General features: G+C 38.9%; 1 protein-coding gene across 1 annotated transcript in view; it reads left to right on the top strand.

The window, feature by feature from the left end:
• The first annotated feature begins 1,306 nt into the window (after positions 1 to 1,306).
• Positions 1,307 to 11,419, top strand: part of MRPL30 (mitochondrial ribosomal protein L30) — a 10,989-nt gene continuing 876 nt past the window's right edge. The window contains exons 1-6 of the mRNA XM_017519327.2: positions 1,307 to 1,398; positions 1,508 to 2,203; positions 4,773 to 4,850; positions 6,202 to 6,282; positions 10,997 to 11,143; positions 11,346 to 11,419. Of these exons, the coding sequence (XP_017374816.1) occupies positions 2,120 to 2,203; positions 4,773 to 4,850; positions 6,202 to 6,282; positions 10,997 to 11,143; positions 11,346 to 11,419 (464 nt within the window). The 5' untranslated portion in view covers positions 1,307 to 1,398; positions 1,508 to 2,119. The remainder of the gene's footprint in view (positions 1,399 to 1,507; positions 2,204 to 4,772; positions 4,851 to 6,201; positions 6,283 to 10,996; positions 11,144 to 11,345) is intronic.

Below are 11,419 nucleotides of genomic sequence, written 5' to 3'. Positions count from 1 at the left end.
ACATGAGGCCAAAAAACACATGAAAAAATGCTCATCATCACTGGTCATTAGAGAAATGCAAATAAAAACCACATTGAGATATCATCTCTTGCCAGTTAAAATGGCATCATTAAAAAATCTGGAGACAACATGCTGGAGAGGATGTGGAGAAATAGGAACACTTTTACACTCTTGGTGGGAGTGTAAATTAGTTCAACCATTGTCGAAGACAGTGTGGCGATTCCTCAAGGATCTAGATATAGAATTACCATTTGACCCAGCAATCCCATTACTAGGTATATATCCAAAGGATTATAAATTGTTCCATTATAAAGACACATGCACACATATGTTCACTGCGGCACTGTTTACAATAGCAAAGACCTGGAACCAACCCAAATGCCCATTGACTATAGACTGGACAGGGAAAATGTGGCACATATACACCATGGAATACTACACAGCCATAAAGAATGATGAGTTCATGTCCTTTGTAGGGACATGGATGAATCTGGAAACCATCATTCTCAGCAAACTGACACAAGAACAGAAAATCAAACACTGCATGTCCTCACTCATAGGTAGGTGTTGAACAATGAGAACACATGGACACAGGGAGGGGGAGCATCACACACTGGGGTCTGTTGGGGAGACTCGAGGAGGGACAGTGGGGCGGGTAGGGAGTTGGGGAGGGATAACATGGGGAGAAATGCCAGAGATAGGTGATGGGGATGGAGGCAACAAACCACATTGCCATGTAGGTGCCTATGCAACAATCCTGCATATTCTTCACATGTACCCCAGAACTTAAAGTGCAATAAAAATATATATACACACACACACAAAAAGAGACCGAGTTATCCTGTAGAATATTCCACCTTCTGCATTTAACTGCTTCTTTGCGGTGTGGAAGAATTGTTTTTAACTCCTTCACTTCCCAGACACAGCAGGAACCAGCTCCTTTTCCTCAGGTCCTCCCCGCCTTGCCTCATTGCTCACCTTTCAGAACCTGCAGGAGCAGATCAATCCCCTCTTGGTAACACACCAGAGCCTGCGGATACCGCGATTCGGAATCTAGTTCTACCGCCCGCTTTAGCACAGTGACTGCAGCTGTGCTCTCCGGATCCTGCGCCATCCCAGACTTCGCCATAACTCCGGGAACTCTCCTCCTCCTCAACCCTGGATGAAGTTGGGCGGGTCTGCTGCGCTTCCGGGAAGTGGTCATGTGACACCCATGCGCCTGCGCTCTCTTTCTAGGGTGTTTCCTGAGAGGGAGGGATTTCGCCGGAACAAAAGTGCTCTGCTTCGCAGGTCGCGCTGACTGCAACGGCAGGCTTTGGGTGTAGCACTTTGTAGTTCTTCCTCTGCTCTGCTTCCCTTTGGTGGAAAACTTCAGGGATGAACGTTTAGTAGGTGCTGGTGAGTGGGGAATGAGTGGCCGAAAGTACTGCATTCTTAGCCAAGTGTATATATCCAGGAACCCTCTGCAGACCTAATTGATTTTCCCTATTGCGTTCTGAGTTGGCAGGTTACGGCGACCTTAATGGATCTGCGCCTGATCCCGTCACATTGGCTCCCGAAAGGCCATTGGTCTGCATTATGCTGTTTCCCAATTCGCAGAATCCAGGGCCACGCGGCTTGTTGTGCCTAGACTCTTGGAGCTCAAGGACTGAGCCGCCGAGGCCGGACAGCTTGGGAAAGGGAACCCAAGCAGCATTTTTCTGTGCTTCTGCTTCATAACTTAGGGTTGCCATTGGGAATTAGGATTACTTTTCCTTTTTAAATGAAGACAGAAAATTGCCTTTATTTTTGTATTGCTTCATTTTATAATGCAAACATTCCAGTGTTGGCAGTTAGAATATTTTCCATTTTATTAAAAACTGATTTGTTACCATTTTGATGGAGACCTACCGAAAGCTGTTTGTTCTGCCCTTTTGGCCAGGAGGCAGTAATGAGGACTGCCTACTACTTGTTAGGGACTAGGAGTTCAGAGAAGAGACACGCTTCCAGCCTTCAGAGATCTCTGGTATCTCTGCAATAGTGATTCTATGTTTTGCATTTCAGAAGTGTTTTTCTCCCTTTAATAATTACATACATTGTCAGTTTAGAAAAAGAAATCGCTTTTTAACATTCCTGTTGCATGCATGGTCCTTGTAAAAAGACAAAAAGAACTACCTGTTGGTGGAGGGGGAGAGGAAAAACTCCTTTTTTCATACCCCCAGGGGTGAGTTAATGTTATTCTGACGACCTTCCAGAGTTTTTCCGTGAATACACACATTCGCAGATATTTAAAAAAAAAAATAGAAATGGGATCATACTTCTCATGTGATGCCTGATATTTTCCTATTTTTACAGTAGGAGACAGTATAATTGTTTCAGGGTCCAAGAGTCAGGTGCTTAATTAATAACTTTTACTTTATTAAAACGTATTCCTGGAGTCAAACGTGGTGACACACACCTAGCTCTAATTACTGGGAAAATTGAGGATTACTTAAGGCTAAGAGTTCAATAGCAGGAATATAGCGAGACTGTCTCTAAAAACTTGTAACTTTTGATTGTCACACCTTCTAAAGTCTGTAAATATTTAAACTTCTGTTATTCTGCAAAAATATATTATGTGGCGACTATAGGGTAGACACCGCTTTATGTAGATGCTTGGGATACTTCTGTGAATATAACAGACCAAAAACAACAGGATCTAAAAACACTTGTCCTATGGAATTAGCATGGTATTGAATGGACATGCACGAAACAACAAACCTAACAGATAATTAAGTTAGGTTAGAAGATAAACACAATAGAAAGAAAAGTAAGGTGGAATTAGGATTGTAGACAGTTAGGGTATGGGTGAAAATGTTAAACGAAGTGACCTGGGTAAACCTCATTGAAAAGGTGAAATTTGAGCCAGATTACAGATCTGGCTTTGGGTGTGCTCATTGCTACTAACTGCTATTGCTTTACATCCTCTCAGCTGACAGAGCTAGCCCATGTATACATGCATATCTATAATTATTTCTGTACCCCTCAATATCTATATTAAGCTAAACATGAGTTCTAATGCCAATCTAGTATATAAGGATCACTGTAGCCTTTCCCTTTTGCTTATGTGTAACCTCCCACTTCAACAGAGAATCCTGGCTCTCTGGAAGATTTTTGAGCAGAATGACATGATCTAAGACTTAATAAGATGATTTATTGCTGATGTACAAAAGAGATATTAGGGGAATTGGGATAAAAGCAGAAGTCCAGTTAGGATTTTGTTAAGACCTAAGTGATAAAAAATATTTTTTAGAGTGTGAAGCTAAATAAGTTGGATTAATACATAATGCTAACCTTGAGAGGAGGAAGTATGGTAAAATAATATAGCATTAGATAGGTTCAGTTGCTGAGGAATGTTTCTGAGGTCTGGCTCTTTACAGGAGACATCTTGCATTGATTCTCAGAGTTCCCTTTGCTTTTCTACATCACAGGTAAGACTTGCAGAACTTGAATGAGCTAGAATCTGCGGGACACTGAATTACAACACTTAACCTATTTTAATGTGTTAGAGCAGAAGTCTCCAAACCCCTACGCCTCACACCCAGACCACTTGGTGGTGCATTAGGAACCAGGTGGTACAGCAGCCAGCAAGCTGAGGTTGAGTGAGCATGACCACCTGAGCTCCGCCTCTTGTCAGAGCAGTGCAGCATTAGATTCTCTCATAGGAACATGAATGCTATTGTGTACTGTACATGCAAGGGATCTAGGTTGCATGCTGCTTATGAGAATCTAATGCCTGATGATCTGAGGTGGAACAGTTTCATCCTGAATCCTTCCCCACCACCCCTCCCTATTCATGGAAAAATTGTCTTCCACAAAACTGGTCCATTGCCAAAAAGGTTGGGGACTGCAGTGTTAACAGTATTCTTATTAGCTTTGTAATAATTTAATAATAAAGTTGCCATTTATTGAGGGCTTCCCACATGCCAGGTACTGTTTTAGGTGCTTTGTAGAATAACTCAGTTGCAAGACAGGTATTTTCTTTTCTGAGGGAAAAGTTGTAACACAAATTAATTAACCTGTCGGAGAGATACTTCTAGTTCATGAACTTAATCTTTCTGCTTTCAGTATAAGTCAGTATAGAAGGCTATAGTTTTTTCATGTATAATTAAATAAATACGGCCTTTTTAGGTCTTAGATGCAATGCATGTGCATTGAGAATAGTTTAAAAAAAGACAAATAAGCAAAAACATTCTATTTTTTAACAGAAACATGTTATGATTTAGTGAAAATGCACTTGCCTGGGAATTAGGAGAATGGGGTTCTAGACTGCTTACTCTATTGATAACTGGATGCTCTTAGATAAATTATTGAACTTTCTGGAATTCATGATCCTCATTCATAAAGTAAGAGTATGGGCAGTCAGTTTCAATTATAGGAGTTGGGATTTCTTCAGTCCTTTCTAGGTTTTTAATTTTCTGTGATTCTATGACAAAGCATTCTTTATCTGCCTTCATTGTTGAAGAAGACACTTTAAATGATAGTAAACTCACATTTCCCAGTTTTGCGGAATCAATCCAGGTCTGACTCATTTGGTGAAAATGGGATGTGGTTAATGTTGTGTATAATTACTACCTGTGGTGGAATAAAACATTATTTCTAAATCAATTCTTGCCCTTATTAAAATAACGGCATTATTAATTTACTGTTAAACTTCAGTCACGTTTACAATTAATTTGCTGCTTAGTTTTTTAATACTAGAGAAGGGGAAACCTGTTCATTTCCAAGACTGATGGGTCTGCTTCTTCTCACAGCCTCTAAAGAGAGCAATCACTACACTTATGGCTGGGATTTTGCGCTTAGTTGCTCAGAGGCCCACAGGCAGACTACAGGTAAGTATTTCTTTTCATGACTTCTTTTCTACCCTGTATGAATTTTTTTCTTTGTCAGTACAAAACGTATAGGCAAGTTACGTTCTTTTGCCAGTTCCATTTTGAAATTTTTGACATGTTGGAAGTAAATCTTGCTTATTTATTGTTTATCTGCTGTTTTATCCCTAAAGATCTAGAATCAAAAAATATCTTTTTCTGGAAAACCTGCCAATAAAAAATGGCTGTCATTGATTCCCCTTGGTCTATCTTAAAGTTTTAGGTTTTTTCCCTTCGATTATGGAAGGAATACATTTTCAATAATAAAATGTTAGAAAATTATAGAAAATCAGAAGGAAGATAAATAATCTCTAAAAGACCATCAGTGTTAGTATTTTCATGTATCTCCTTCTACACTTGCTTTTAGAAAGTGCACTGGTGCAGTCTAATCTACTCATAAGGGCCAGAGCCTAGATGCGCCTGTAGACCTGCTCCTGGCTGTAGATGACAATAATGTAAGGGGCTTTATGTATATTACCTTAACCTCAGATTAATCCTGTGAGGTCAATATTATTACTTTTTAGAGCTGAGGAAACTGACCTTCTGAGACGGTAAGTGTCTCATGTCTCACAGCTAGTAGGCAGCAGAACTCAGCCCAATGCCTCTCTTCTAGCGGTTTATGCCATCTCTGCAATGCAGGAAAGGCTGGGAGGCAATGAGGGGAATGACTGTTGCCCATTCCCAGAGCAGTATCCTGGTATGAAAGGTTGGCAGTGAATCCTTTTTCTTCAGTAACCTGACAGAAATGGGACTGGAGGAATGTAGAGCAGGAACAAGAGATGGGAACTGGGAGTGATGACATTGTTAGGACTAGAAAGGAAACTAGAAACTCATTTTGGATTTCTTTTATATTATCTTGTTAAATGTGAATTATTGCACATTATCTAGAGCAAGAGTTGATAAACTATGGCCTCTAGGCCAAATTCAACCTGCCACCTATTTTTTTGTAAATACAATTTTATTGAAAAATAGCCACACCTGTTTGCATATTGTCTGACTGCTTTTACCCTATAATGGCCAAGCTGAGTTTTGGCAATGGAGACTACATAGCTTTAGAGCTGGGAATATTTACTATCTGGTCCTTTACAGAAAACAGTTACCAATTCATGGTCTAAAAGTCTAAATTTATATGCCTTTAGCTTTATATTATGTTAGTGCTTAGATGGGATGAATTCACTCAGTTTGGGAACTACGATATACCTTTAATAATTACAAGGTAGGTTGGAACAGATTTCTGCTACCTAAAGATTGGTGGGTATGGATTTCTGTACTAGACAGAATTCTTAAAAAACAAATGATTTATATCATATTTTAGACCGTGGCAAAAGATGTGGAGTCTCTTATTTGTACAGATTGGATTCGTCACAAATTCACCAAATCAAGAATTCCAGATAAAGTAAGAACAGAGATTTTTGTTGTTTTTAATGTTAGCATTGTTTTAAAAAAATATGTTTTAAGTGGTACCTATTTTCATAATATTGAAAGATGTTACATTAAATTATACGTGGATGTAGGTGGTGGTACAGAGTTTAAAGCATAGTGGGATTTGTGTAAATGGTGATTATTAAAAATAAAATTGTTCTCTCACTTGTGTCACTGGCCTTCACAGTAGTGGGTTTTTATTATTTATATCCATTTATTACTGCTTATGGTTTGTATATATGTGTTTGTACCTCACCATTGTCCTGAGAAAACAGTGGGTCTTCCTACTCAGGCGCTCACCATGTCAGTCTTCATTTTCACTTTCTGTATTAATCATTGCTACTTTGGATCTTTCAGCTTTTTCTGTTTGATTTATGTGTACATATTATTCTTTTAGATAATACTAAGCCCTCCATTTACTTTTTTTTAAAAAAATTTTTTAAGAGGGTCTTGCTTTGTTGCCCAGGCTGGAGTGCAGTTGTGCAATCTCGGCTCACTGCAGCCTCCATCTTCCGGGTTCAAACAATTATTGTGCCTCAGCCTCCTGAGTAGCTGGGACAACAGGCCCTTGCCACCACACCTGGCTAATTTTTATATTTTTAGTAGAGATGGGGTTTCGTCATGTCGTCCAGGCTGGTCTTAAACTCCTGGTCTCAAGTGATCCACCCAGCTTGGCCTCCCAAAGTACTAGGATTACAGGCACCCAACCTATTTTTGTTTGTTTTTTAATTAATAGACTTTATTTCTTAAAGCAGTTTTAGGTTTGCAGAAACATTGATTGGGAAGTATGGAGAGTTCCTATATGCCCCTTCCTCCCAGCTTACACAGTGTCCACCACAACTGATGAACCAACAGGACACATTAACTAAACACCATAGTTTACACTAGCTTTCACTCTTCATGTTGTGAAATTCTGTAGGTTTTGACAAATGGTTAATGTCATGTATCCACTATTACAGTATTATACAGAATAGTTTCACTGCCCTAAGTATCACCTGTGCTTCACCTATTTATCCTCCCAACTCCCAACCTCTGGCCACCACTGATCTTTTTACTATCTCTATAGTTTTACCTTTTCCAGAAATCATATGATATATAGCCCTTTCAAACTGGCTTCTTTCTCTTAGCAATATACCTGTAAGGTTCCTCCATGTCTTTTTGTGGCTTGCTAGCTTATTTTTATTGCTCAATAATATCCCATTGTATGGGCATACAGTTTATTTCTGCATTCACCTATGGAAAAACATCTTGATTGCTTCTAGTTTGGGGCAGTAATGAACAAAGCTGCTATAAACATTCATGTATAGATTTTTGTGTGAAAATAAATTTCCAACTCATCAGGTAGATACCTAAGAGCACAATTGCTGGATTGTATGGTAAAGACTATGTTTAGCTTTGTAAAGCCTGAGTTTTTTGTCTATTTGTTTTGGGCAGGGCCTTCCTAATATTTTTTTTTTTTTTTTTTTTTTTTGAGACGGAGTTTCGCTCTTGTTACCCAGGCTGAAGTGCAATGGCGCGATCTCGGCTCACCGCAACCTCTGCCTCCTGGGTTCAGGCAATTCTCCTGCCTCAGCCTCCTGAGTAGCTGGGGTTACAGGCATGCGCCACCATGCCCAGCTAATTTTTTGTAGTTTTAGTAGAGACGGGGTTTCACCATGTTGACCAGGATGGTCTCGATCTCTTGACCTTGTGATCCACCCGCCTCGGCCTCCCAAAGTGCTGGGATTACAGGCTTGAGCCACCGCGCCCGGCTTTCCTAATATTTTTTATTGTGGTAAAATACACATGTAACATTTACCATCTTAACCACTTTGAAGTGTACTATTCAGTGGCATTAAGTACATTGACATTGCTGCGTAACTGTCATCACGACCAGCCATCTCCAGAACTCCTTTCATCTTGCAAAACTGAAACTCTATATCCACTAAATAATAATTGCCAACCTAGAGAACATAGGGAGACCCAGTCTAAAAAAAAATTAGGTGGGTGTTGTGGTTCACACCTGTAGTCCTAGCTACTCAGGAGGCTGAGTGGGGAGGACTGCTTAATGTCAGGTGGTTAAAGCTGCAGTGACCTATAATTTTGCCACTGCCCTCCAGTCTGGGCAACAGAGCAAGATCCCCATTTTCCCCTCTCCCTGGCTCTTGGGGACTATCATTCTCCATTGATTTTCTTAAAAGATAAAACAGTATTACCATTGACTACTTTGATACCTTTAATGTGGTTGATGTTCTTTTATCAGAAATCTCATCCAGGTACAATGGCTCATGCCTGTATTGCTAGCACTTTAGGAGGCTGGGACTGGAGGATTGAGTGCAGGAATTCAGGACCAGCCTGGGCAGCATAGTATGACTCCATATCTACAAAAAAATTTTTTTAATTAGCTAGGTGTGCTGGTGCATGCCTGTAGTCCCATCTTCTCAGGGGTCTGAGATGAGAGGATCGCTTTAGCCCAAGAGGTCAAGGCTGTAGTGAGCCATGGTCACACTGGTGCACTCCAGCCTGGGCAACACAGTGAGACCCTGTCTCAAAACAAAATGAAATGTTTTTATTTTTCAAGTCATTGTAAAGGTTTAACATAGTTGTGAATAGTTTAACTTGATTCCCTCGTGACTTTTCATGCTTTTTTCTATATTAGCCACCCTGAACCACTTGCTTTTCCAAAATATTTTGTGTTCTTTCCTATTGTTCCTTTAAATAGTCTCACCATTCTTTAATGCACTTACCCCTTCCTCCGATCTCCACCATCCTTCTCATCCTAATCTCTTCCAAATCCCTAGAAAAATATAAACAAGCAAAACTAATTTACATTCCCACCAACAGTGTAAAATGATAAAAACCTTAGAAGAAAACATAGGCAATACCGTTCAGGATATAGGCATGGGCAAAGACTTCATGACTAAAATACCAAAAGCAATTGCAACAAGAGCCAAAATTGACAAATGGGATCTGCTTAAACTAAAGAGCTTCTGCACAGCAAAAGAAAACTAGCATCAGAGCGAACAGGCAACCTACAGAATGGGAGAAAAATTTTGCAGTCTGCTTATCTGACAAAGGTCTAATATCCAGAATCTACAAGGAACTTAAACAAATTTACAAGAAAAAAAAACCCTATCAAAAAGTGAGCAAAGGGTATGAACAGACACTTCTCAAAAGAGAAGTGTTTATGTGGCCAACAAACATGAAAAAAAGCTCATCATCACTGATCATTAGACAAATGCAAATCAAAACCACAATGAGATACCATCTCATGCCAGTGAGAATGGTGTTTATTAAAAAGTCAAGAAACAATAGATGCTGATGAGGCTGTGGAGAAATAGGAACACTTTTACACTGTATACATTTCTACAATACTATTTTTAATCTTTGAAAAACATTCTTTTTTACTAAAAATACCATCTTTTGGGGGGTCAATTTTTTTTCTCAGTCTGATTCCTCAGATGTGTGACTCGATCTAATGTGAGTCTTAGAAGCAGTATTTATAGAATATATTACATATGCACACTCACATATTTTGTACAGATGCACATAACGTCTTACAACACATAATTGTGTGGACATTTCTTTTTGTTTTTTGCCTAAGAATATATTATGGCCATCATTCAATGTGAGGACCTGCAAAAATAATAAAACCTCATTCATTTTAATGGTAATATTGTATCCTGTAGGATACATTAGAATTTGTGTATTTGCACCAGGTGTGGTGGCTCACGCCTGTAATCCCAGCACTTTGGGAGGCCGAGGCAGGTGGATCACTTGAGGTCAGGAGTTTGAGACCAGCCTGGCCAACATGGCGAAATCCCGTCTGTACTAAAAATACAAAAATTAGCTGGGCATGGTGGCATGTGCCTGTAATCCCAGCCACTCGGGAGGCTGAGGCAAGAGAATCACTTGAACCTGGGAGGCAGAGGTTGCAGTGAGCCAAGATTGCACCATTGCACTCCAGCCTGAGACAAAGAGTGAGCTACAAAAAAAAAAAAAAAAAAAAAAAAAAAAGAATTTGCGTATTTGCATCATTTTACTTAGTTTTATTATTAATCGTTTTATTTAGAATGGAGGCACCATAACGTAGTTATCCTAGTGAGGAGCATGAGTTGCCTTTAAATTTTTTAGTATTACAAATAGTGTTACAATACACATCCTTATTTGGTACATTTTGTGTACTTAGAGGAGTGTTTCTGTGGGGTAGCTTCTTAGTACCTTTTGATTCTTAGATAATTAATTCAAATATTAGCTCTGTGGCACTATTTCTTATACATCATAGACAGAGTTCATTAGTCATTTGTATTCTCATAATACTTTGCAGATTCTTTTTATAATACTTATGTTTTATTTTCATTTTTAACTTACATTTGTTCTCCCATTTGACAGTCAGCCCTTCACCTGAGAATAGGGAGGGAAGAAGATGTAGCCCAGTGCCCAGCTCACAGCAGTGCTTACAGATTCTCCTGGCGTTTATATTATTTAATGTCATCTGGTTGCTCCTGCTTTGTTCTACAGGTTAAACTCCATCTATCTGAATAATCAAACTGATAGAAATGTTCTATTTGAGGTTGAGGATTACATAATGATTAAGGATGAGATAATTATGTAGTTGTGTATGTGTATGCATCTTTTAAGAAAAAAATGGGAGGTACATAGAAACTGTGTAAGTTGAAAATTCACCGTTTATAATTCTTCCTTTCTAGGTGTTTCAGGCCTCACCTGAAGATCATGAAAAATATGGTGGGGATCCACAGAACCCTCATAAACTGCATATTGTTACCAGAATAAAAAGTACAAGAAGACGTCCATATTGGGAAAAAGATATAATAAAGATGCTTAAATTAGAAAAAGTATGCAATTATTTTAATTATCTTTAATGTTGTTTACATTTGCTTTAAATTTTATACTTTTAAAACTTTAAGATAATATTTCATGTATATTACTTAAGGTAACATACTTATAAATTTGACTTAGAATGAGCCTTCAATTTAACATTTTACTGAAACATGGAACTATCTGCCTTTCACATTGATTTGTTGTTGTTGTTCACAGGCACATACTCCTCAAGTTCACAAGAATATCCCTTCAGTGAATGCAAAATTGAAAGTGGTTAAGCATTTGATAAG

Source organism: Cebus imitator, unplaced genomic scaffold, assembly GCF_001604975.1.
Source record: "Cebus imitator isolate Cc_AM_T3 unplaced genomic scaffold, Cebus_imitator-1.0 Scaffold736, whole genome shotgun sequence".
Taxonomy (NCBI): Eukaryota; Metazoa; Chordata; class Mammalia; order Primates; family Cebidae; genus Cebus; species Cebus imitator.
This window is presented reverse-complemented; position numbering and strand designations above follow the sequence as displayed.